Raw genomic sequence first — 27,171 nt, 5'->3', positions numbered from 1 at the left:
ACGAATAGGTGATCCGGGGAATGCTAAGGCGTTCTTTTCAGATAGCCAAATACCAGCAACGTTCTCGGGTCGCTGGTACAAAACTCATTCACACGCCTTCAGTACGGATCTTCCGGCCCTGGACAAAAATATGGCAGCAGTTCACATGTCCGCTCCACTGTTTTACAGAGTGGACAAAAATGTGTTCCATGCCACGTCAAAGCTAGTCCGGAACATAGTCGCTACGTCTTCAATGTTAGACTTGGCTTCATTAGCCATTTTCCGACTCGCAGAAAAATCTGACAAGGACCACGCTTGGGAAGCGACGGCCCAGATTGCTAGGGTTATTAACAGGGCAGCTCACCATTCCATGGCTAATGCGTTGACTGCTTCTGCCAACTTAGACCTGATACGACGTGACGCATGTCTGCGGTCCACGTCGCTCAAGCCCCATCATACTCTAGCTTTACGGATGACTCCATTTGGGTCACCTTTACTCTTTGGAGGAAAAATTGAAGAAGTTTGGAAGCAGGCAGCTCAGGAACTGCCCCTCCAACTTGCCACCCAGCCCTCGCAGGCGTTTAGAAAAAATCAGCCCATGCCACAGTGGAGGGATGATTGGCGGACCAGGGACAAGGGATCCTTACAATCAAATGTGCAGTATAGATCCCAACCCAATGCCAGGAGACAACAGTCTAATCAAGATAGGAGACAACCATACAGAGGTGGTAAGAAACAAAGTTTCTCCGTCTTGAAGCCTCCTAACTCTAAAAATTGACATACCCTCTCCACCACCCGCGGACAGCCTACCTGTGGGCGGTCGCCTCCTGCAATTTCAGGACCACTGGACCACCTTTTTTCCTCAGAACGTTTGGGTGTTCCAGGTCATTTCAGAGGGACTTCGGATTTCATTTATCCAACCCCATCCCCTGTCCTCCTCTCCCCTCTTCACGGACGTACCATCCGATCGGGAGAAGGATACCTTTCTACAACAGGAGATACGGTCACTCATAGAAAAACGGGCGATTGTGAAAAACCCGCAATCACCGGGGTTTTATTCCAGGCTGTTTCTTATCCAGAAGGCAAACGGCAAGTTGAGGCCGATCATCGACCTGAGTCGCCTCAACCAATACATTTTACCACCGAAATTCAAGATGGAAACGGTGAGATCAATCCGTCTTTCCATCCAGTGGGACGAGTATGCCGTCAGTCTAGATATGACCAGCGCATATTTTCACGTCCCTATCCACCCCGCGTCACAGAAATTTCTCTGATTCGCTTACCGTGACGCGGTTTGTCAGTTCCAGGTCCTACCCTTAGGCCTCAACATCAGCCCTTGGGCTTTTACCAAGGTTATGGATTGCGTCGTCACCCTGTTCTGCTTGACTTCATCTACAGGGATGGCAGTGTACTTGAACGACATCCTTCAGAAACATATAGTAAGTTCTATTCTGCTCAAAGGCAGAAATGATCTTTTAGCACTTTTAGATCATCTAGGCTTTCTCATGAACTGGAATAAGTCCGATCTCCGTCCATCTCAGCGTTTTGTCCATCTGGGTATGGAGTTTCTCACCGATCTGAATCTGGTACGGCTTCCTCGCGCTCGCGTAATCCGGATCGTCGAACTCGTCGAGTCCATTTCCAACAGGATGTGGATTTCAGCAAGAGAATTCTTGCAACTCCTCAGATTATTCAATGCTGCAGCGGATGACTTGATCCCGCTTGGCCGTCTTTTTATGTGTCCCTTACAAATGACGTTACTGGCACAGTGGCACCCCTTTTCAAGTCCCCTCAATCAAACAATAATGATCACGCCCCAGATACGATCATTCCTGAGTCAGTGGCACAACCCAGGCTGGCTGTCCACGGGGATTCCTCTGGAGATGCCCAAGTGGAGATAACGGTATGTACCGACGCCAGTACCTACGGTTGGGGTGCCCACCTGTTGCCGGACTTCGCTACAGTTAGCGGCACGTGGGAGCCAGAGGAGAGGTCTCTCCACATCAACCTTTTAGAAATGAGGGCTGTCATCAATGCCTTTCATTTCTGGAAGGATCAACTCTCAGGAAAAACTGTCCTCATTATGTCAGACAAACTCTGTGGTGGTGACTTACCTCCTCGAACAAGGGGGCACCAAGTCACCAGACCTGTGCATTCTGATCTGGCAGTTTCTACGTTGGTGCGACAACCTCCACATCAACGTACAAATCAGACACATTAGCGATAGACTCAATGTCTTGGCCGACACTCTATCCAGGAAAGGTCAAGTCATTCACACGGAATGGTCACTCCATCAATCAGTCTTTCTTCGGATTTGCACACTTTGGGGGCGTCCGATGATCGATCTTTTTGCGACAAGGTGGAATTGCAAGTTGCCCACCTTCGTCTCTCCGGTTCCAGACCCAGAGGCTTGGGCTGTGGATGCTCTGTCAATCAGCTAGGAGGGGTTGTGGGCATTCGCCTACCCTCCCACGGTTTTGGTACCAAAAATAATTAAGAGGTTAAGGGGTCAGAACTGTCAGATGATTCTGATTGCCCCTCTCAGATGGAACAAGTCCTGGGTTACTGATCTACTCGATCTAGCGATAGATCTACCCAGGAAGATTCCAACCAGCCCAAATCTTCTCAAACAACTGCGGTCACGGGTGTTCCACCCCTGCCCGGATCGTCGTCTTCTTCATGCTTGGCTCTTGTCCGGGCAGCCTTGCGAGACAAACAATTTAAACCTTCGATTGTGGAGAGAATCTCAAGAGCAAGAAGGCCCTCCACTCTGAAGGCTTACGAGGGAAAGTGGCGTGTTTTCAGGGACTGGTGCCATATCAATAACATTGTCCCTTTCAGTGTCTCAATCCCTCAACTGGCCGACTTTTTTCTCTGGCTTTTCGAGGAGAAACAGTTGGCCCCAATTACTATCAAAGGCTACCGCTCCATGATATCAGACACATTCCACCATCATGGTAGATGTGACATTGGGCATAACAAAGATCTATCAGATCTTTTAGCCAATTTTGATTTCAATCAACCAAAATCCCTCACCCTGTTTCCAAAATGGAATCTGTCCTGGGTTTTAACATGGCTCAATTCAGACAAATTTGAACCTTTAGGCTACACTTCCTTAAAGCTACTATCATACAAAACATGTTTCTTGATAGCCTTAGCTTCAGCATGCAGGGTGAGTGAGTTACATGCCCTTTCCAGTGACCTGAACTTTCTTCAGTTCAGATCAGATGGCTCGGTGGTCCTCCTGACGCAACCAGGCTTTGTAGCCAAAAATAGGTTACCATCCATTGGCAATCAAAAAATTGTCATTCGCTCGCTCTCTTCCATAGGTAAGTCAAGAGCAGCAGCCATGCAAGAACCTGTTCGTGCACTCAAGCACTATTTAAAACGCACAGAGGCGTGTCGGGACACACGTAAGAGCCTCTTTCTTCCGGTCAAAGCTAGTAAACGGGATATCACCCCTCAAGCCCTTGCTTCATGGCTGAAGTGGGTTATACGCTCAGTGTACTCTGAGGTCTCACAAGATCAGAGTTGCCTCATGAAGATTACGGCTCATGAGATTAGAGCAATCTCGGCGAGCCTGGCATTTGAACACAATGTTTCGATCCAAGATATAATAGAAGCTGCTGGCTGGCATGTAGAGTCAACCTTCTCCAGTTTTTATCTCAGAGATTTGGCTTCGCAGAGGCAAACCTTGAATCTGGTAGGTCCGGTGTCGGCAGCCCAGATGACCACCAGACCCATTTAAAACAATCAGCACAGCCTATCAGCTTCGCTGGATTCGCCAGTGAAATTTCGTAGGTAAGAAGATTTCAGTAACTATCTTAACCGTATGTAGGGGTCACATATCACATGACCCTAGGCTGTGTTGCTGATGAAATTAGGAAAACGGGTTATCGTTCAAATGGGGAATCCAGCCATCATTCCCTAGAAGGTACCCGGGGTGGAGGTAGGATGTTCAGCATTCCCTCCTCCTATTACTTATTCTCCTAACGTTAATGTGATCGGGGAACGTATTTGAAGGAGAAAGCAAATTTTTAGTAAATTGTGTTTCTCTGAGAATACTTACCCGATCACATTACTTAAAAACCCTCCCAACCACCCCACTATGCGAGCATCCTCGTATAATATATGTCGCTCAGCTTAAAAAACTAGTGACGCCTGGCGGTGGCAAGGGGAGGTAAGGGGCAAGAGTTATTGCCCTTTGGTCTATATGAGATAGACCGAAAAGACGAATTTTAGTCTTTTAGTAGGGCTGGATTCAAGAGGTAGCAGGCTTATATCCCTAACATTAATGTGATCGGGTAAGTATTCTCGGAGAAACACAATTTACTAAAAATTTGCTTTTCAGAGGCTTTGAAGAACTACAGTAATGAGATGCAATGAAGAATATTTACCAACTCAGCAAACTAAATTGGGTATGCAGATACTTTATATGTTTCTTGTCAATGAAGTTTTATATAGTCATTAAATTCTTGTCTTAAATCAGATATGCGTATACCTTGTAATAATGTGACCCATTAGCTCCCATTCAGCATTGTTCCTCCAATCCCCACTCATCCCTTGGAGGTAGGTATGGGAGACCTCCTCATCTTAAGAAAAATTCCTGGGAGCATATCTGTATTTATGAGTGAAAATATCAATTGGTTGCCTTTTGGAAACATAAGAAATCAATGCAGCATGGCCATCAGTTTGCTAAGTACAAGTGTGTTCTAACAGCAGCACATGCAGTTAGATTCACAGCCTAATCCCATTTTAGTTTTGATGTGACTTGTTCCTTTGTATGTGGCAATCTTTGTGTGTGGCAGCATTTGTTATTGACATGTATAGATCAGTAACCTGTCATAACCTTGACATGTACAATCTGAGTTGACTCGGCAGATCTAAGGGATCAAGATAAGTATGCACATGGACATATAAATAGAAACATTACAGTCAATAAATTACTGACATTCATACTACTATAAACATGGACATGACTGTAGCCAATCAGTGATTATGAGACCTGATGCTGTTGAAATATGGCTTGAAAACCTCATAGTTTATTTCATTGGCAGATGATGGCTGTTCACTGTTTTGTTAGACATATCTTTGCATTATTAAAAATCACTTTGTGATTATTTAAAAATAATTAAACTTTAATTTGTCTTACTAAAAACTTCACTTTCGTTAATCTTCCACCAATAATGCAGGACATTTTTTTATATCTCTGTTCTCAGTTTCTATAGGAAGAAAATTGTTATGGCTTTGTGACTAAAGTTTGAAATGGCCACTAAAATTTTCAAGTAGGTCATGTTATGGCTGTTATGTTTGAACAGTAATTGGAGTGCTGTGGTTGTTTAATACAATAAAATGTTTTACCTGGGATCTGGTAACTCAGCTGGTCATTAAGAAAATTGGCCAGGAATTTGTAGACATCATGCAAGACAGTTGCCAGCTGACTGGTCCAATGCGAGTTAATTTCACGGCCGACTTGCATAAAAATTGAGTTGCCAGTCCATCTGGCTAGTTGGATTTTTAGGTGTACAGAGTAAATTTAATCTTTGAATTGTATATTTGTTATTATATTACAAAGAAATAATAGAACACATTTGAAAAATAAGTAAAGGCAAATTATTTCTAATGACCACCTAGAGCATAGTAATCTGATCTATTGGGTGTGATTAGAAGGGAAATAATTTGTGTGTAGTCTGCACACAGTAGTTGCTTGTGCTAAGAGTCATTAACTCTTCTGCATCCATGAGATGTATGATGTCACATGCTGCATATGATTCCCAATAACATGCTGCAATTGCTGTGAACTTGACATTATTTTTCAGCTACTTTGTACAAGAGACTTCACCTTCACTAAATTAATCCAAACCAATGAAAACTGGCCCTCAAGTTCATAATTGTTATTAGATCGTACTTTGATGACTGAAATTCCAGCTTGCAGGCATGGACTAAAGTTTTCTACCCACTGCCATTGGAGTTCTGTCTATGGCATGTACTGAAGTTTTCTACTCACTGCCATTGGAGTTCTGTACATGGCATGGACAGAAGTTTTCTACCCACTGCCATTGGAGTTCTGTCCAACTCTTTACTCTCGATCACCTGCCAGTCAGCAGTTCCAGCTTCAGGTGATCATTGTCTAAAAAAGATCCTACTTCCAATTAATTCCACAATCAAACAAGTTACTGACATTTTGGGACTGCTTACATCATCAGATACAAGTTCCAATCATCTGCAGTCATCTTTGCTTGTACATGCATTTCCCTCAGTTTTTCATTTGGGTACCCATGAGTTGATTCATTACGTTGTGATTATGGGATCAGTGTTGCATCTAATATCTATGTCAGTCTTCAATAGGCAGAACGCAGTTTACCTTCCCCCACCCCGAATCTTACAGGAATAAGTAGAAGCATGTTTATTGAGGCCCAGTGTACTAAGGCCATGGCAGTAACAGCAGCTATTATGAACTTGCAACAGGTGAGATGAAATGTAATGCTCTCTACCTCCATTTTTCTTAAAGAACATCATAGGCTAAACTATGCTTGCAGCATTCGTCATATAATATCTTCTTTAATAATCAGGTTGATGGAATTCGCAACAAGCCACCTAATATACATTCCTTGCATCCCTCAGTCTCTGAGGAGGGAATTGGAAGTGCAACCAACAGCCTACAAAAAATTGCAGGGAGGTTCCTAGAACACATGCCACTAAGAAGCAGTCCAACCAAATTTACAACTGTCCAAAACCTCAGTTCTCCCAAATTAAGTGGACATGCATGCTCCCCTTATCACAGATCCAGGTAGGGAGAAGGCTCCAATCTTCTGTTGCTGAATGTGGTCAGACAGATGGTTCCTGGGGACTTAATATTGCATTCTGCAAACCTCATAAGCTTTTGTCCAGAGTTCTTGCAGATACAAAGCAGCATGTGTCACTTGGTCATCAACATTCAATCAACTCTTGTATGATCTTGCGTTGACAATGGGTTCTAATACCATCCAATGTTGAGGCTACACAGACTTCATATTCCCACTCACACAGCTTCAAGAAGTTTTGTGAATGACCTACAACAGGCTACAAAACAGCAGTCTGGTTATATTTTGGATCCAAGCATAATTTCATGTGTTATCCTCCATCTCATTTCCAATCCCCTTGTCAACAAAGACATCTCCAACCTTGTACCATTTGAAGATTTCATTTGACTAGGTCTGTAATCAATCTTCAGTTGAGAATATGTTTGCCCATGGAACTAGAATTGAACTGATGCAATGATAGCATATTTGTCTATACATAGCAATCCATCAGCTAGAGAATTCCTTCACATGCTGAATTTTGTTCAATGCAGGAGTGAACATCTTAGTCGTAGGTTTGAATCTTGGGTTCCAATTACAGTGGTTGTGTGGTCCAAATGGAGGCCAAACCTTGACTATTGGACTAACTTTCACAATTTATACAATATGAGGTCGCATCGGAAAGGCAGAGAAACCACTCTGACTCATGTTGGGGATACTTTTCTAAGTACAACCTCCAGCAATTGCGATCAGTACAGATACAAACACAGAGGACTGGGAGAGCAAATCTCCTACCATTTTGGGCCCCCTCAGAATTTTTAGTTACAAATCAACATTCTCAAGATGAAAACCACATTGAAAGCTTTTCATTGGTGGATGAAGAACCTTCAGAGGAAAGGAGTTTTCATTATATTCAGTAACTCCACCACTCAGATGACTTATCTCAAACAGCAAAGCAGAACCAAGTCCCCAGACTTTTGTGCTCTTGCTTGGGATTTTCTAAAGTGTTGTCACCAACAACAAATCCATACAACAGCAGTGTCATATATCCTTAGTGGAATACACAAGAGGACTTTATACCAATATAGGTAATCCATATTGCAATAGCTCACTTCCTATGGCTCTTTGATGAGAAACAGCATCAATCATTAAACTTACCATTTCACAACCTCTGTGCCAAAGCTGCAAAAAAGAGCTAGACTGGCATATCAACAGGACTGGTTGTGTCCATTGGAGAAAAAGACAAGTGAGAGTATGGGATTATTTTTATATAGTTGATGTACTTGGTTGTTTATTTTACAGATTTGTTATGAAAAGAGAGAAGTATAATACATTTGCTGCAAAAATAGACAAATTATTGTGACTTAATTATGATGTGAACACTGATATGCACATTAAATAACTTCAGCATCAATAGTATTGGAGAAGAAATTCAAGTGACTTTAAATATTGTGAAATTATTGAAGTCAGGTTGAACAGTTTTGGTATGTTTATTAGTTTTTTCAAATGATTATTTTGGTTTATTTTATGATCATAAGTTGAAACAGGAGCAGTTTTTTTTATGAGTGTAAAATTCACGAACCCCAAACCCCTCTTCATATTTTTTCAGCTTTTTTTATGGAAGACCAAAATCATGTATGTGTCTTTTTTAATGATGCAGAATTGGACTATTTGGTTATGATAGGACCAGTAGCATTTTTTGGTTACTTATCCTGCAAGCTTGCAGGAAATTTTGGCAAGTTTTACACAGTGTTTGTAGAGCTAAGGTAACCTATATTTATGAGAATAGATTGTACAGCCTTTTTTTAATTATATCTCTGATACAAAGCTCATTACTGTAGTCCCCAGTAAGATGGCCAAGGACTTGAATACCTGTCAACTCTCCCAGCAGGAGAAAAAAAATATTTCAGCAATTATTTTCAATCCCAAGAATGATCACTTTGATGCTGTAGTATCTCCATTCCCACCAAAGAAACTCACATGAATGAAAACCTGGCATTACTGTACCATATATATAAACATTAATTACCACCATTAAATTAAAAGAAGGAATGGAGAAACATACCATGCAGCCTATGAGCCCTCATAACATTATTCAGAATAAATATGTTATTTAGTAAACAATGTTAAATGGCTTTTGAGTTGAGAATAAAAAAGGGATGTAAAACATGGGGCAAATAAGTTGCTACATGTATGGTACATATAGCTTGAGATGGCGTATGTAGATATTGCTAGTTACTAGAAAATAGGGCATTATTTATTTGCCAATCAATTGCTGGTGCTTACATAACAGCCACTGTAGAACATGGTTTCTTCAAGTTATGTCAGAGGTCTAGTCCATTTTACAGTGATACGGATTAACTTTTAATTAGTCGCATTGGCTTTCATGCATGTTTACTTAACACTAACCTTTGGCTATTGTGCAGTTTGGCCACAGCTGACCAGAAAATGAAAAGAGGACATGTCCTTAGTGAAAATAAGGTGCATCACAGGGAGAAACAGGGTGTCCTTTGAGAATTTCATGTATATTGGACCTAGAAGATCGGTCAATATTTAGTGAAAATGAGGCTTAAAAAATGCCACGAAAAACTTCACAATTTTAAATCTCTATCTCCCAGTTTTGTTCATTTGATCTCTCTACTTGGCTTTTGAAAATTTGGCAGGTATGAACTTGTAGAATTAGATACCAAACTATATTCATGAGAGTAGATTATACTTCTTTCTTGTGTATCTCTGATGCAGTGCTCAGTTCTAAAGTTCTGTCTATCTCACTACATTACACCTCATTTCTGAATTGAAGATCCAACTTCAGCAAAAGATCAGACCAGAAGTTGTAGAAATCATATTTTGAATGATATAATTTGCAATGAAATGTTTCTGAGAAGAATTGGAAAAACGTGAAGAAACAAAAGATATTTGCAGGTGCTTTTTATTTCACATTAATTTGAAAAACCTCATGTAAAGCTAAATGTTGATAAGATTACTCTATACTCATCAATAATGATAGCAGCTGATAAGAAATAACCCTTCATTTTCTTTTTGCAGGCAAGACACTATGTGGCATTGAACAATTGCTTGATTTTGATGAGCTCCCTCACGTAAAATGAGGATATTGCTATCACTATGTCTGTATACCTGTCCATCCACAAACATTTTGATTTTAAAGGAATAACTTAAATCATTGAAGATAATTCAACCAAATTTGTTACATATGTCAAACAAATTATCTTTAGTTGCTTTTTGATACCTTGAATTTCAGTCTTCATTATTTTGTATGTTACCATGGAAACAATCTGTATATATATAAATGGGACTGCTGGGCCTTAGAGTACTCTCAGTACGAGTCTACACATAAGCAGCAGACTGGGGGATACGTCAGTCTTGTTCTATGTTAAGTACTTTGTTATCAGACTTTGTATATACTGTAAATTGAGAATATTTCTTTTTGCATCAGAAATATTTCTCTACAGTTCAAGTTAAAAGCTACATAGTGGTTTATTTATGTACAAAAAGACATGAAATTCCCATAAATGAGTTTCACATGCTGTAGGAGTCGTAAAACTCACTTTTATTCTTGCAGTGAACTATCTGTTGATTGAGAATCTGGAACGCTTTGACTATTTTTACGGAGAGAGTCTCAAGGTCGAGTGTCCCACAAGATCTGGGAATTACATGCGGCTCAGGGATGTTGCCAAGGAATTGTCCCGTCGACTTGCAGAGTTGTTCATTCCTGACCTAAATGGCCACCGACCATGTCATGGTATAGTTAATTTTATTTATAGTGCCCACCTTTGCAGAAACTTGACATAGCCATCATGTTGGCATCTGTGTGCATGTCTGTACATATGTCTGTTCACACCTAGACTAAGGTCAATATTAAAGTTTTTTAAAGTCCATTTGATTCCACAAAAACCAAGCTTTTGAACATTTTGTCAAATTTCACTAAGTTTTTCAAGTTTTCTTTAGCAGAGGGGTTGGTATATAAGGTATTCATTACTACCCAAGAAGTGAAGTTCGTTTCAATATGTGAACTAGTTTTTATTATTCTTTATAATTCGTATATATTTTATCAGAATGTAGTTCTTGTAAACATGAGACAAATCCGTTTTATACCATAACCATGTTTGACATCATAAAGGTAAATAATTGTAGCATTGTTCTGAAATCAAATCTCCAGAATCTTTGGAAAAGTCAGACTTCATAGAAACACAGTACACCAGTTCCTGTGGTTTTATTGGTGATGGTGGTAGTATTGAAGCCTGTTGGCCTCTTCTCCACAATCAATGGTAGTCAAGGACCCTTTATATCAACCTTATGGAAATGAAAATCAGTCAGTGCCTTTCATGCCTTGAAGGATCATCATAAAGGCTAGCAACTTGGTGGTGGTGTCCATCCTCCTCCAATACAGAGTCTATCAGGTCACCCAACCTTTGCAACATGGTCCTGACTTTGCAGGTGCTCCCAAACACTGGATTATAATCCAGATCTGACATGTTCTTGGCAGGTTCAATATTCTAGCAGACAAGTTAGAAGGCCTTCCACTTTGAAAATGTATGAGGGAAATTGGCATGATTTATTGGACTGAGGCAGCATTATCATCTCAGAATCCTTGTTTTCTTGGCTTGCTATCTTTTTCCTCAGATTCTTTGAGGAGTTTGCCCATATCAAAGGTCACTACTGCTTGTTTCTTGACATTCTTGTACCTTGTTCCCTAAATGGAACTTTGGTTTGGACATGGCTCCACTCGGACTAAAACCTTGCTGAAGCTATTATTTTATGAAACATGGTTTAGGATAACTCTGACTAAAGCATTCATGATTTGTTGTTTGGATTCCCTTTTGGTGGATTTAATCTGTCTCCAGTTCTGATTGGATGGTTTAGTGACCTAATGACAAAAGCAGGCTTGATAACCTAAAACAAATTACTGACAGTAGAGGGGGCCCCGAGTGGTCTAAAGTGCTTTTCATTATGGATCAGTGCCATCTCACCTCTGTCTGTGTGGGTTCGAGTCTAGGATTCGGCCAGTGTGGGTATGTGAGAAAGCTTGCAAGTAGCTTCTCGTGGGTCGGTGGTTCTTCCTGGGGGTTTCCCAGGTTCTTCCTCCCCAATAATACTGGCCGCCATGCATAGCCTATTGTGTGCTGAAAAATGGCGGTAAACCCCACAACAACAACAACAGCAACTGACAGCAGAAAATTAGAAGATGGTCACTGGCCTTTATTAAAATTTCAATTGAGACAGCACTACATGAGTCAGAATGTGCTCTTGGGCACTACTTGAAGTACATGGAACATAACATAATCCCTCAAGCCTTGGTATCTTGACTTAATTGCTTGATATGCTCAGCATGCTCCGAAATCTCACACCTCATGAACGTTTTCACCATGTGACCTTACATTCAAACAAGCGTTGAGATCAAAAACTATTTTTTCTGGTTACATTTTAAAAACAAAATTAGCTGTCATTTTGTTGATTGTTGCAGTTACTTTTCCTGGTTTCAAAAATTGATCAATTGTACCTAATCCCAGTAGCATAGACAGACCAGCAAGTAGATCTCCATTTTTGTTTGTTGTTTTTTTTTGGTGTTATTTGTGTGTGTAACATTTCTGCTGGCGGAATGACACTACCTTTCATGCATGCATCAGAATTTTAAAACAAAGGCCAACAGACGATGAATACACAGGTGTTCTGTTATGACAGGGATTACTACAGAAAATATAAGTGTTCTGAAGGATTTAATTCAGTGAGCAAAAGGAAGAGGAATTTTACTTACCATCCACACACAGAGGTCTATCAAAATAAATTACTAGCATGTGACCAATAATCCAATGCTATTTTGTCAGAAAGATCCATTACGAGTTAGTAACTCGTCTGGTTAATCTGCTACCAGAAATGTTTAAAAAAAACAAAATGCCGAGATCTTACAGCATACAGTACTCAGGCCAACTGTGCACTGCTGAGGTGGTTAGTCAATATGAACAATGAATTTGTTTATCTAGAAATATATAAATTCCAATGCATTTATATGAAGTTTGTTTCTTTCTTTCATGGTATGTCTGAATTTCTTCACTCCAAATCCAAGTTGTAAATACAAGTTTAAACAGCCAACAGTGTCTGGGGGGTATAACTAGATGGTGTATTTTGTTGCCAGTAATGAAAATAAGTTGCAACTTTTGACATCGGTGAAACCCAGCATTATCCCTGGATAAACTTTTTACTCATTATTTTTGGTACTTTTATGGAGAAAAACTATTTTCATGTACGAGATAAATACTTGTATATGAAACTGCAGGAGCCATGGCACGATCTTCTTATATTAGAATTCTCTCTTCCCCCAAAATGATAATAAACTTTCTAAATGCTACTTTTCATACTTTTAAGAAAGAAAGAAACAAAAATTGTGTATGAGAAAAGTACTTGTATATGAAATTTCGGAGCCATACCACAACTGTGTTATATCTGAATTCATGTTATAATGGAGCATGCTATAGCAGGGTCACACTGTACTTACCCAATCCAGTTACCATAAAGGTCTTCCACACCTTTCTGCAGATACAAACTTTGTTGCTTCAGTCAGGCTTAAACTGAATAACTTCTGGTACATGGGTGCCATTGAGCACTAGCAGGAGCAGGAAACCATAAAAAGTTCCTTTACATTGTATATATGATGTACACAGTGTTCTCCCATTTGAAAGACCTCCTTTACTGCAGTGGAAAAGTGGTCTTAAAGAGGTGTGAATTTTTTTTATGGTGATCACAGAGATGTGAGTGTTAATTAAATATAAAGGCAGTCATTTAGTTATACAATTTTTAGAAGTCTAGAGATAGATAGATAGGCTTTCAACACACTGCATTCTCTTACACTGTTGAACTACCTGGTGTGTGATTAATTAGGAAGAACATAATCACTAAAGAATTGAATGGAATAATTGTTGGCATTCTGTGAAAATGCCTAGAATGCCATGTTAGCAACCAGTCAGTTTAGCTTGTCTGTAACATGTCTGGCAATTGTTGGCATTTTGGAAGCTCTGGATTGATAAGAAAGTTATTATCTTTTAACATTTTCATAAGTTTGACCAGCAAATATTATTTTCTGTCGACAGGTAATGAAGAAAAGTATGCCACAGACCCTCATTTCAAGGACCTCTGTCTCTTCTACGAGTATTTCCATGGGGATAATGGACGTGGATGTGGAGCAAGGTAAATTTAGTTGTAGCTGTACAACTGTGTCCAGTTTTCATCAAAATTCATAAGTAATATAAACTAAGCATTCATTCTCAGTCACAAGGTCAAGATAACAGGAGCTAAAATTGTTTTTTGAGTTCCACCTAAATCTGAATTGATTCGGGCACCAAGTCTGAGAGCAAGGCAGCACACTGTCGATTCTAAAATTGAAAGATCAGAGGTCAAGGTAACTGGATATGAAATTCCAAAATTAATTTTTCATTTTTAATAGCTGCAGTCAGTTTGGTAGCAGAAGGTGACACATTGTTTGACTGCTGTCCATCTGTCCATTCTGAATCTAATGTATTATTATAACACAAGAAACATTTTTAGCAGTGTTTGAAATTTGACTTTGTCATTAAAACAGGTGTTAGCACAGTTACTCAGAAACCTCTTGAACTAAGGCAAACATAATTAGTAGCTTGTTTTTATGCATGTATATGCGACCTTTCCAGATTTCCAAGTAATTTAGGAAGATTTAATTTTGTATTAGTCTTTAGCTCTAACTCTTGTGATTTGATTGTAAGTCTTAAAAAAATTACCCTTAAAATATGGAGCTACGGAATAAAGACAAAAATTACCAAAATATTATTGTTGAGTTAAAATCCATATACATGCTTGTCATTGTTTCATTTGGATATGGGTTTCATATTAGAGTCAGTGGAGTTGGTCATTGTTTCATTTGGATATGGGTTTCATATTAGATTTAGTGGAGTTGGTCATTGTTTCATTTGGATATGGGTTTCATGTTAGATTCAGTGGAGTTGGTCATTGTTTCATTTGGATATGGGTTTCATATTAGATTCAGTGGAGTTGGTCATTGTTTCATTTGGATATGGGTTTCATATTAGATTCAGTGGAGTTGGTCATTGTTTCATTTGGATATGGGTTTCATATTAGATTCAGTGGAGTTGGTCAGGGAACTAGTCTAAGACTATTTTATTGGAGTACTTCAGATCACTATAAACTGTCACACTGCAGACATCGTAGGGATATGACTGAAAAATTGTTAAAGCTACGTTAAAAATCCAAATCACGCACACACTCGTATCCTTTAAACTGCCAAAAAAAATTCATGCAAAATGTTGGCATGATCAGGCTATTGCATTTATAGAATTTTTAAAAAATGGCATCTAACAACATGATACATGTTCAAGATGAAAGAGAAATAATCCTCTTAAAAAGTGTTAATAGTTAAAACAGAAGAATAAAAAGGAATATTGAGATTTTTTTATGGAAAAATGCCAGAAGAGCAACAATTACATTGATTAGAATTGTGATGATTTGTATATATCTTGTGTTGGGAAATAGGGTTGCTATCATCATGTGAAATTTGAAAAAATTACTTAAACTTGAAAGATAGCAATAAGCCATTGTGCTCTGTAGGGTTTGGAACTGCAGTTATTGAAACTGAAACTGTACTGGAGGTAATTAAGGTCTAAGTGTACTTTACAAACATTTCAGTTGAACATAATGTTTACCAATGCTGCATTTGTCTCAAATATAACTTTGATCTTTTTAAATGCAAGTTTTCCAACTTTTTAATGGCAGTACATGATATTTTGATATACATTACTGAAAACTGGTCTAACTTACAGTAAAAAATTGACAGGACTGTCAGATCAGGAGAACTTAGGGGATGGTCAGTTGTCCACTGTCCATCACTTGACATCAGTCCACCCATTAGCATGTTTCTTTTCACTACTGCTTCTATAGTACTTTAGACTGTCTTGAAACTATATACACACATTCATCCCATGGTTTGTTGGTCCAGAATGAAAATGGTTCTGCATGGAAATCAGATGTGTCTGCCATCTTTACAGCTTTGTTATCGCTCCTGAACTTATGGTCATATTAGCATGCATTTTTCACTAAAAGACTTCTTATGATGTCTAGTTGGCCCTAACTGAAAATGGTGTCAGTCTGACATCCACCATAGCAGCCATCATGAAATTTTATTTTCTTTCTCACTACTCCTCCTGAATGGATGGCCATATCAACATGGGGTTCTCACTGAAAGACTCTTGTGATGTCTAGTTGGTCCTAAACGAAAATGGCTGTGATCTGACATCCATTTTGGCCACCATGGCAGCCATCTTGAAAGACTTATGATCCTAAATGAAAATGGTGCAGATCCGATCTCCAGTATGGCCTCCACAGGAGACACCTTAAAAATCTTGTTCTTGCTACCTGAATGGAAAATTATATCTTGAAAATATTGTTATCTCTACTTTTGTCCAAATGGATGGATATATCAATTTGGAGTTTTCAGCAATAGATTTCTTACGATAACTGGTTGATCCTAAATGAAAATAGTGCCAAGTCATACATCCAATGTGGCTGCCATTGAGTACTACGTTAAACATGTTGTCACTACTCTCCTTCTTTGATCATCTTAGTGACATGTCCACCTTTGCAGCTAATATGAAATCTTATTGGCATGTCCACCACAACAGCTAATTTGAAATCATAGTGACATGTCCACCATAGCAGCTAATTTGAAATCATAGTGACATGTCCACCATAGCAGCTAGTTTGAAATCTTAGTGACATGTCCACCTTAGCAGCTAATTTGAAATCTTGTTTTTGCTGAAGAATATCAGAGGAAAAACAGCATTTAAAAGGAATATATAGTTTTATCTTGAATTTCTGAAAATTCTTTTGTCCCAGTAGAGCATGACTCCCTTCGAGGGACTTTTGTTTTCATTTGTACTTTTCTTGATATTGACATTTTCATTTAAAACCAGCAACATTATGCAGAAACTGCATTTTCTAGGCAAACTAAATTTGTTGGATCAGTTTATATACATATCCACTTGACCTAAGTAGCTTTTCATGCTGCTGGTTTGAATTGGGAATTTTGTTTTGAATGGGAGATGAGAGTGGTGTGGACATGGATTTCCATTATGGTTTTCCATTACTTCATTGTTCCTCTGTTTTTGTAGAAAACCATCTGTTCTGCCAGAATTTGGATAAAGTGAACCAAGAATCTTTCACAGCAATACATTACACCTAAGCTGTTAGTAACTATGCTGTCATTTAATTTCATGGAAATAAGACAAATTAGTTCCTCCATTGCACTTTTTCATTTGAGTTGCTTTTCTTAAACTGTGTTTGCTTGGGTTAACAATAATTATACCAAAGAGACTATGAAACCATCAATCAGGTGATAAGTAATGACAGAGTTCACTTATTAAATAACTGTCTGCAAACTGGTTTTAAAGCACATAGGTATTAAGTTTTCATAATGTTGGAAAGGCTAATACATGGTCCTTCATTCATTTATAACTTCTGTGGTGTAAATACAAGTGTTTCACATTGATTGTAATATTAAAAACTTAATTATCTGGAATTCATATAAAGCTTGTCTAATATTGCATACAAATACATCAGGGCCAAATGGCATAGATGTACTCTTTGGCCAAAGCATACAAGTTATGTCCCTTGTCTTGGAACAAAACCAAGTTTTTCACAAGCATTAGAGCAGTGACTGTATGAAAGTTTGGACCATACATGTAGATCATCCTCCTTAAAAGCAGAAGATGTCTGTGCAAAATAAGTATAATTCTGTATTATTTTGCCACCACTGCTAAATTAGACCTTGACAGAGGTTAAAGATTGGCTTTATTTTGGATGGTAGGTGTTGCAACACTGTATATACTGGCATGATAATTAGTCTGGATGGTAGGTGTTGGAATACTGTTTATACTGGCATTATGATTAATCTGGATGGTAGGTGTTGGGATATTGTATATTCTGTCATGGGGATCAGTCTGGATGGTAGGTGATGGAATACAGTTTATACTGGCATGGTGATTAGTCTGGATGGTAGGTGTTGGAATACTGTATATACTGGCATCATGATTAGTCTGGATGGTAAGTGTTGGGATACTGTTTATACTGGCATGGTGATCAGTCTGCATGATAGATGTTGGGATACTATTTATACTGGCATCATGATTAGTCTGGATGGTAAGTGTTGGGATACTGTTTATACTGGCATGGTGATTAGTCTGGATGGTAGGTGTTGGAATACTGTATATACTGGCATCATGATTAGTCTGGATGGTAAGTGTTGGAATACTGTCTATACTGGCATCATGATTAGTCTGGATGGTAAGTGTTGGAATACTGTTTATACTGGCATGGTGATCAGTCTGGATGGTAGGTGTTGGAATACTGTTTATACTGGCATCATGATTAGTCTGGATGGTAGGTGTTGGAATACTGTATATACTGGCATCATGATTAGTCTGGATGGGAAGTGTTGGGATACTGTTTATACTGGCATGGTGATTAGTCTGGATGGTAGGTGTTGGAATACTGTATATACTGGCATCATGATTAGTCTGGATGGTAAGTGTTGGAATACTGTTTATACTGGCATGGTGATCAGTCTGGATGGTAGGTGTTGGAATGCTGTTTATACTGGCATCATGATTAGTCTGGATGGTAAGTGTTGGAATACTGTTTATACTGGCATGGTGATCAGTCTGGATGGTAGGTGTTGGAATACTGTTTATACTGGCATGGTGATCAGTCTGGATGGTAGGTGTTGGAATAGAGTATATACTGGCATGGTGATCAGTCTGGATGGTAGGTGTTGGGATACTGTTTATACTGGCATCATGATTAGTCTGGATGGTAGGTGTTGTAATACTGTTTATACTAGCATCATGGTTAGTCTGGATGGTAGGTGTTGGGATACTGTTATACTGGCATGGTGATCAGTTTAGATGGTAGGTGTTGGGATACTGTTTATACTGGTATATTGATTAATCTGGATGGTAGGTGTTGGAATACTATATATACTGGCATGGTGGTCAGTCTGGATGATAGATGTTGGGATACTATTTATACTGGCATCATGATTAGTCTGGATGGTAGGTGTTGGAATACTGTATATACTGGCATCATGATTAGTTTGGATGGTAGGTTTTGGGATAATGTATATACTGGCATCATGATTAGTTTGGATGGTAGGTGTTGGGATACTGTATATACTGGCATCATGATTAGTCTGGATGGTAGGTGTTGGAATACTGTCTATACTGGCATCATGATTAGTCTGGATGGTAAGTGTTGGAATACTGTCTATACTGGCATCATGATTAGTCTGGATGGTAGGTGTTGGAATACTGTCTATACTGGCATCATGATTAGTCTGGATGGTAAGTGTTGGAATACTGTCTATACTGGCATCATGATTAGTCTGGATGGTAGGTGTTGGAATACTGTATATACTGGCATCATGATTAGTCTGGATGGTAGGTGTTGGAATACTGTCTATACTGGCATCATGATTAGTCTGGATGGTAAGTAGTGGAATACTATTTATACTGGCATCATGATTAGTCTGGATGGTAGGTGTTGGAATACTGTCTATACTGGCATGTTGATCAGTCTGGATGGTAAGTGGTGGAGTACTGTATATATTGACATGTTATGAACTGCAGACAGCATCGACCCAGCTTTGACAACACATATACTGTCAGCAAATCAGGATCTGTGCTGGGTTTTTTTAAATATAGAATTTCAAGTGAGCAGTGCGAACCAGGATGTGTAGACACAATGACAGATACAAATCTATACTTTTTAGAGCTGCATGTGTGTTATACATAGGAATGTTGTAATGTAGTTTTGGGAATAAAGTCTGATGACATCTGGGGTTGGCAGTTTTTAAAAATTGAATTTTCTCCAGCATTACTTAAAAAATACATAGACAGACCATCACAGACTTAATAATGGCTGCAAGAGGAATTGTACCAAAGACCTCAAAAGTGAGTGTAAAACCCTAATCCTTTAGTTCTTTATTTAATTTCAGCCACCAGACTGGATGGACTGCCTTGATTATCAACCTGATAAAGAAACTGTCCCAGAGTGGTGAAGGGCTCAGTGACAATGCAGATTCTGGCAGCGCTGAATACTCTGTTAGCAGACGGTTTGATGAGGCACACTTTAATCATCATTTTAGTCCACATCTTAGTCCACATCTTAGTCCGCGCCTTAGTCCAACCCTAGGGTCATCAGTCAATCCTCTAGTGTTTGAAAAATTGAAGCAAGAAATCTGAAGATGGGCTTGACAAGAAATCTGAAGATGGACTTGACAAGAAATCTGAAGATGGACTTGACAGTTTTATCATTCATAGCAATGGTAGCATTTTCTGTTGTGTTTGCCACTTCTGTGCAATTCTCAAACTAGATGTGTGTCCATTTTTAGCTCACCTCTGTGAAATAGAAGTCAGCAATTATACCTGAAGTAGAAGTGAGTATTATACCTGAAGTAGAAGTGAGTAATTATACCTAAAGTAGAAGTCAACAATTATACCTGAAGTAGAAGTCAGCAATTATACCTGAAGTAGAAGTCAGCAATTATACCTGAAGTAGAAGTCAGCAACTATACCCAAAGTAGAAGTCAGCAAGTATACCTGAAGTAAAAGTCAGCAATTATACCACCATTGGCAGCAGCATTTGTATGGAAAAAGCATATTCAAATGTTTACCTTCATTTAATGTCAACCATTTTATTCTTCGGAGGTCCTAGGCATCAGTTTTAGCAGGTTTCATAGCACCTGCCTACAGGGGAGGGGGATAGCTCAGGTTTTTTGCACACTGTATAAATCCTCCTAAATCAATAATCTGAAACTTCATGATGGGATACATCTTAATACGTTCTACACCTTTGTCATGCATTTAGGTCACATCACTGACGTTTGATTAACTTTTGTAGTTTATGTTTGTTTCCCTATGTTTAAATTGTATTGGCTTTGATTAACTTTTTGCATTTAACTTGTGACCAGCGAAGTATTTTGCCCCCTGTATATTGACTGTTATACCTAGATTTATGAAAGTGGGGGGGGGTTACATCTTTAAGAGTATTATACACTCATTACAGATATATATCACTTTGACTATTAGTTCATATTTCACTGATAAAAGTGTTTTTTTTAGCTATTTCTTAAGCCCTGTGTATGCTGAGTCATTAAATTAGAAAATTTGATGCATCTCTGTCAGTGCCATAGCACAAAACAAAGTCACTGACATCCATTTCACATTTTACTGGTTTATGCTTTGCATTTTCTCATGACCAAATAGGTCTTAGCACCCTGTAGATGTTATACACCTGTCTCAATAACTTGCACACATCAGGGTCCAAAAACATAGACCACACTATCAGCAAGAGCACGAGTTGCCAAGGGACCTCCCGAAAATCTGCTCAACATCCAGAGAACTATGGAGGGGGGGCGACTGGGCTGTAATGACTGAATTCTTGTTTTATAATTGCATTGAGAATAATTGTCAATAAAGCACTTTCTCCGATGAAGTTGCTCATAAATCTGTATAAATTACATTTCTTTTCTAAATGTCCAAAAAACCGAAAGATCAAAAACATGATTCCAACTGGTTTCAACAACCAACACCATACATTTTGTTGATTAGTCTCGTTCCTTGAGTGGTATGTATCTAGTATTTTGTGAAACAAGGAGTCAATAAAGCAGGGAACCAGACTAACTGCTGATGCACTACCAAACAAGATTCCTTTTTGTATAATAAAAAAAACCCTACAACATTTCATAAGACAATCGTCTACATCAAAACTCAATTTTCGAAATGTTCAGTTAGTGAAATATTGATACCATGATTTCATTGCAAGTAACAGTGAAACTTCTTATCATCCTCCAGGATATCTCTACTTGCAAATTCAGGAATTCTCATAAACTTGTTTTCCCCACATTGGTCCATATCTGTGAAATAAAGCTCTTTTTATTTTACGAAGTACTCATTTAGCTTGGTTGCATTGTTATCTTTATTCACAGTTATGATTAAGTAGGTTAATTTAATTGATTTTCTTAAAGTACAGTAAATAGGGATAAATTTTTTGGGCATTTTCTGGTTTAAAAAATGGGATCCACGCCTGACTCCATGTTAAACGCAGGTTCACAAGTTTTCAGGGTGCAAGTTATCAGGAGAGTGGTGTACCTAGATTCATGAAATTTGGTGAGGAGATGCATCGTGATGAGTACCACACCTAATAACAGAAGCTGGGCATGGTGACCTGTATTACATGCTTCACTGACTTTGCTAAAATTGTGTATTTTATGTTAATTTCTCAAGTTTTGATATGCTAGCATTATTGGACATGATGAATATATACATTTCTGCTAGTACCACACCATTACCATAGAAATAAGCTGTTGTGAACTGTACTCCACATTTTACAGACTTTGGTCTGGTTTTTACATGTAGGTTTTGGTAGTTTTTAGCACCATATAATCCCTAAGTTCATGAAAGTTGGTGAGGGAATTCAACCTGATGAGTTGTTGTAGTTGTAGTTGTAGGGTTTAACGCCATTTTTCAGCACATGATAGGCTATGCATGGTGGCCAGTATTAATGGTGATGGAAGAACCCAGGAAAACCCCAGGAAAGAACCACCGACCCATGAGAAGCTACTGATCAGTACTATACTCTTAGCACTATTTTAGGTCACTGTGATGTGTATATTTCTTACTTCACGGGTGTTAATTAAGTGTTGAGTAAAGTTTACTTCTCTTGCTCTCTTCTTTCTAGAATCATCAAAATTTGTTAGTAACATACACTTGCTGCAGAAGACATTGGTCTCCATTTCACATTTTACAGGCCTAGGTTTCATTTTTGGGGTTATCTCAAAACCAAATACCGGTAGTTCTTTCTAGCACCATGTGTACACATTGTTATTCTGAGTTTCATGAAATGTGGTGAGGGGATGTATTGTTTATGCTGAAGTAATCAGACATGGTTATTGCATGAATTTCTTTTAGTGTTACACCCTTACAACAAGGCGTCATTGTGCCCTTCATGTTAAATTTTACTGGCTAATGTTTTTCACTTAGCTCATGGCTGCATTGTGTTTTTTTACATATTGTATAATACTGTTATACCTTTAATCATGATATATGGTGAGAGGGTGCATCTTGATAAGTACTACAACCTTATTTTATAAATAGGTCACTATGACCCATAATTCACATTTCAATGACTTTGATTCAGTTTGACATTTTTCTGTTATTGCTGTATTCCTAAAATTAGGAGACTTTTTACATCTCTCCTAGTACCATGCCCATACAAGACCAGGTCATTGTAACCTACTTTTCACATTTTACTGGCCAAACTTTAGCTCATGATCATATCTATTTTTGTCATGCTTTGGTATATACTGTTCTGTATAAAATCATGAATAATATAAAATGATACTGTTCTCACTGGACATCGAGAAAAGCATTGGGGGGAGTGAACTGGTCTGTTTGATGGCTGAATAGTCGTTTCAAAAATGCCTTGGGAATAATTGTCAGTAAAGCTCTTTTTCTAACAAAGTTATTCGTTTTTATGTCCCACCCAGTCACATTATCCTGACACCAGGCCGACCAGTCCTAACACTAACCTCTTAATGCTGAGCGCCTACCGAGGCAGCTGTTTGTACCAGTTTTAGAAGTCTTTGGTATGACTTGACCAGGGTTCAAACCAATGACCATCCACAACCGGGATGGATGCTATAACCACTAGGCCACCAGAGTAGTATAATTTTTGGTACTTTCTAGTATGTAAAAAAATGGGATCCGTGACTGACCCCACATTATAAGCAGGTTCGTGAGTTATCAAGGCGCGCATTATTGAGGAAGTGGTGTATCATGTCTCTGGTTTTGTACAAATAAATGCATTGAGTATGGTCATTCATTTTAATTGCAGCAGTTGCTATCAGAGCAGTAAAATGCCAGCTGATCAAGGTCTATTTTGTTTGTTTTTCTGATTACTCCTAACAGACTGCTTCAGTCCAGATCTGCCTGCACATTATGATATGGTAGATCTGGGTCTACACAGTTTGCAGTTGGGTATGACTTGTAAGCAAATATTGGTGGTACTTTATTTTTTTTATGTGCATGAGACAGGTTGTCAGATTTTACTGACAGTAACACATCATCTCTGACAGAGAAAGTGGAGCTGACATTTAGCACCAGGACAGAACTGAATGGAGTTCCCTTACTTTTGTCAAATCAGCTTCCTGTGGTTGAGGCTAAGTATAGGGATATTCTAAATTTAGTGTGAAAAGTAATTTTCATAGCAGTCAAATGTCTTTCTAAAGCATCTTTTGCCCACCTTTTTATATCAGTGAACTGTTTTAACATTTATGCCTGTCAGTCATTTTATTTACCAATGCTAGCCAATTTGAAAGGCTTATTTATTTACCATATTTACTGACTTAGGTACCTACTTGCCAATAGTATAGAGCCATAGGTTTTACCCGTTTGCAGCTAGGTGTGCTTGTACACAAGCAGATATAGTGGACAAAGGAAGAGGTAGAGAAATTAGGATTTTGTAAACATTTCAGATGAGGTTTCAAGTATATGTTTCATTGTATCACATTTTATTGGTAATATTATATGTACAGTTTTGCATGTAAAGTTTGTCAGCTATTATATTTCAACCGAGCACATGACTTAGTCATTTTCACAGTCTCTTGCGAAGTTGTATTTGGTTCAGTACATGTATGTCTTTTAGTCCTATTAATAAGATTTATGGAAGTTATTGGTAAAGTTCTTTTCATTTTGCATGTTCATATTTTATTTTAATTATGGTGTCCATTTGTGTTTTTATGTATGACTTTTATATATGTTCAATATATGGCTTGTAAAAGAAAGCAACATTATGCCATTACATCTTTAACTGTTGTCCTGACTGACATTACATAATTTTGACATGACCTTTTATGATAAGAAACATTAATTTTATGATGTTGATATCTGTGATACTTTTTCATATACCTACCATAAGGCAGGGAATATTATATTGTGATGTTGTCCATCCATCATTTCCTTGCTGGTTTTGTTTCTACACAGTAACTTGAGTGTCCACCATCTACAGATACCAAACTTTGTGGATGGTTTGATAAAACCCTGATTTTGGAGTCGAAAACCTGTCAAACATGTCAAGTCATTGACGGAAAGGACAGAATTATTTTTCATTCATTAACTTTAGTTCTTCACTATGTACAGTTACCAACCTTATGGATGGCTTGTACTTGGAGTAAGAAAGACGTTTGTTGAGGTTAAAAGATCAAAGATCAAGGTCAGTGGCTTGAAAGAAAACAAATGATTTTTCACACAAATACATTAGTTACATACTACTTACGAAGACCAACATTTGTGAACTTCTTGCACTTGGGGTAAGGAATAACCCTCACGGTATTGGGGTCAAAGGCTCAAAGGTCAAAATTACTTTTGACTAAAAGAAGAAAAATAATTTCAGCTTCATCTATGGCTACCAGACTTTTAGAGTCAGAAGGACACTGGCTAAGTCTCATTATCACTTTTGCATAATAACATTAGTTCTACCTCACAGACCTGGACCAAATGTTGTGGATGGCTTACAAGAAGAAAAACTTATTGAATTTGGAGCCAGAAGAGCAGAGATGAAGTCATTGAGACTGATAGAATATCGTTGGTTTCTGGACAAAGAATGTCACTTAACTACATGGCGTACTAATAAACATGGGGCAGGTGATGGTATGATGTGCAATTCATGCACACCATGACAAATACATTCTCCTCATATAAATACTTCTTTTAGACTATGTCAGAGGACTTTTATGGATTTATTTCATGTACACGATGAAAAATTCATTCTCCACATATAAATACTTCTTTTAGACCATGTCAGATGACTTTTATGGATTTGTTATAGATTAATCATTACACTCAACTGTGTTTACATTTGAACATGTTAGAAAAATTATTAATTTATAAAACATGTATACATTTTTGAGCATCTTACAGTGAACAAAACTTTTGCACTACATATGAAAATTCTTTTTTTGATGCCATATATACTTGCCTGTGAGTAGAGTTCAGCTGAAAATAATGTGGACCGTGATTTTGGTCTGTGTTGTTTTTTTCTACTGATTATGCCTTGCAGACTGCAGAGACCTGGATCTTACATGATGGCAGATCTGGGTTTGTGCAGTTTGCAGTTAGACCCAGCTTGTAATTGAAGAATGTTTACCCTGTGAGTGACCTCGTACCTTTGGAGCTTTTCACTGTGTGACTAAAGTAACTGTGAAATCCTGTTTAGTTTTAATGGTAAAGTGTACACTCAGGTATTACATGTCAAATTCATTGTGCCTAATACTTGACAGATGGCCTTCATAGCCTGGTTTGTCATCCTACATCAGTCAAGCATTATCATGTATTATCATGTATACCATACTGCAACAATAAAATTGACTGCTGTTTTTTAATGAGTTCACCTGTCATTGATTAGATATTTGATGCATTAATTAATGTGGGTTTTTTTACCCCAGTGTTAGAATTCCACTGGTTGTTGATTGGAATGTAAATACTTGATATAATCTTTCCCAAGAAAATTCTGTCTCCTCAAAAGATCAGTTATATATGTATCATCATGACCACTAGATTAAAATCTGTTGCAATACAGATTCCAGTGCTACACCTGCTTAGCTAGAGCTAGGATGAAATCAGCTTTACAGAAGCCAGTGCTATACCTACTTAGCTAGAGCTAGGATGAAATCAACTTTACAGATTTCAGTGCTACACCTACTTAGCTAGAGCCAGGATGAAATCAACTTTACAGATTTCAGTGCTAGACCTACTTTCGCTAGAGCCAGGATGAAATCAACTTTACAGATTTCAGTGCTACACCTACTTAGCTAGAGCTAGGATGAAATCAACTTTACAGATTCCAGTGCTACACCTACTTAGCTAGAGCTAGGATGAAATCAGCTTTACAGATTCCAGTGCTACACCTACTTAGCTAGAGCTAGGATGAAATCAGCTTTACAGATTCCAGTGCTACACCTGCTTAGCTAGAGCTGGGATGAAATCAACTTTACAGATTCCAGTGCATCACCTACTTAGCTAGAGCTAGGATGAAATCAGCTTTACAGATTCCAGTGCTACACCTACTTAGCTAGAGCTAGGATGAAATCAGCTTTACAGATTCCAGTGCTACACCTACTTTGCTAGAGCTAGGATGAAATCAACTTTACAGATTCCAGTGCTACACCTACTTAGCTAGAGCTAGGATGAAATCAACTTTACAGATTCCAGTGCTACACCTACTTTGCTAGAGCTAGGATGAAATCAACTTTACAGATTCCAGTGCTACACCTACTTAGCTAGAGCTAGGATGAAATCAACTT

The 27,171-nt window shown here is 38.4% G+C and overlaps 1 protein-coding gene across 1 annotated transcript in view; it reads left to right on the top strand.

Annotated features, from left to right (window-relative positions):
* LOC149775720 (uncharacterized) overlaps positions 1 to 26,246 on the top strand; it is a 149,621-nt gene extending 123,375 nt beyond the window's left edge. Inside the window, exons 17-19 of the mRNA XM_089944021.1 lie at positions 10,339 to 10,518; positions 13,862 to 13,958; positions 19,807 to 26,246. Coding sequence (XP_089800147.1) covers positions 10,339 to 10,518; positions 13,862 to 13,958; positions 19,807 to 20,053 — 524 coding nt within the window. The 3' untranslated portion in view covers positions 20,054 to 26,246. The remainder of the gene's footprint in view (positions 1 to 10,338; positions 10,519 to 13,861; positions 13,959 to 19,806) is intronic.
* The last annotated feature ends 925 nt before the right edge of the window (positions 26,247 to 27,171 follow it).

Source organism: Sinohyriopsis cumingii, chromosome 19 (assembly GCF_028554795.1).
Source record: "Sinohyriopsis cumingii isolate HCF-2022 chromosome 19, ASM2855479v2, whole genome shotgun sequence".
Classification (NCBI taxonomy): domain Eukaryota; kingdom Metazoa; phylum Mollusca; class Bivalvia; order Unionida; family Unionidae; genus Sinohyriopsis; species Sinohyriopsis cumingii.
This window is presented reverse-complemented; position numbering and strand designations above follow the sequence as displayed.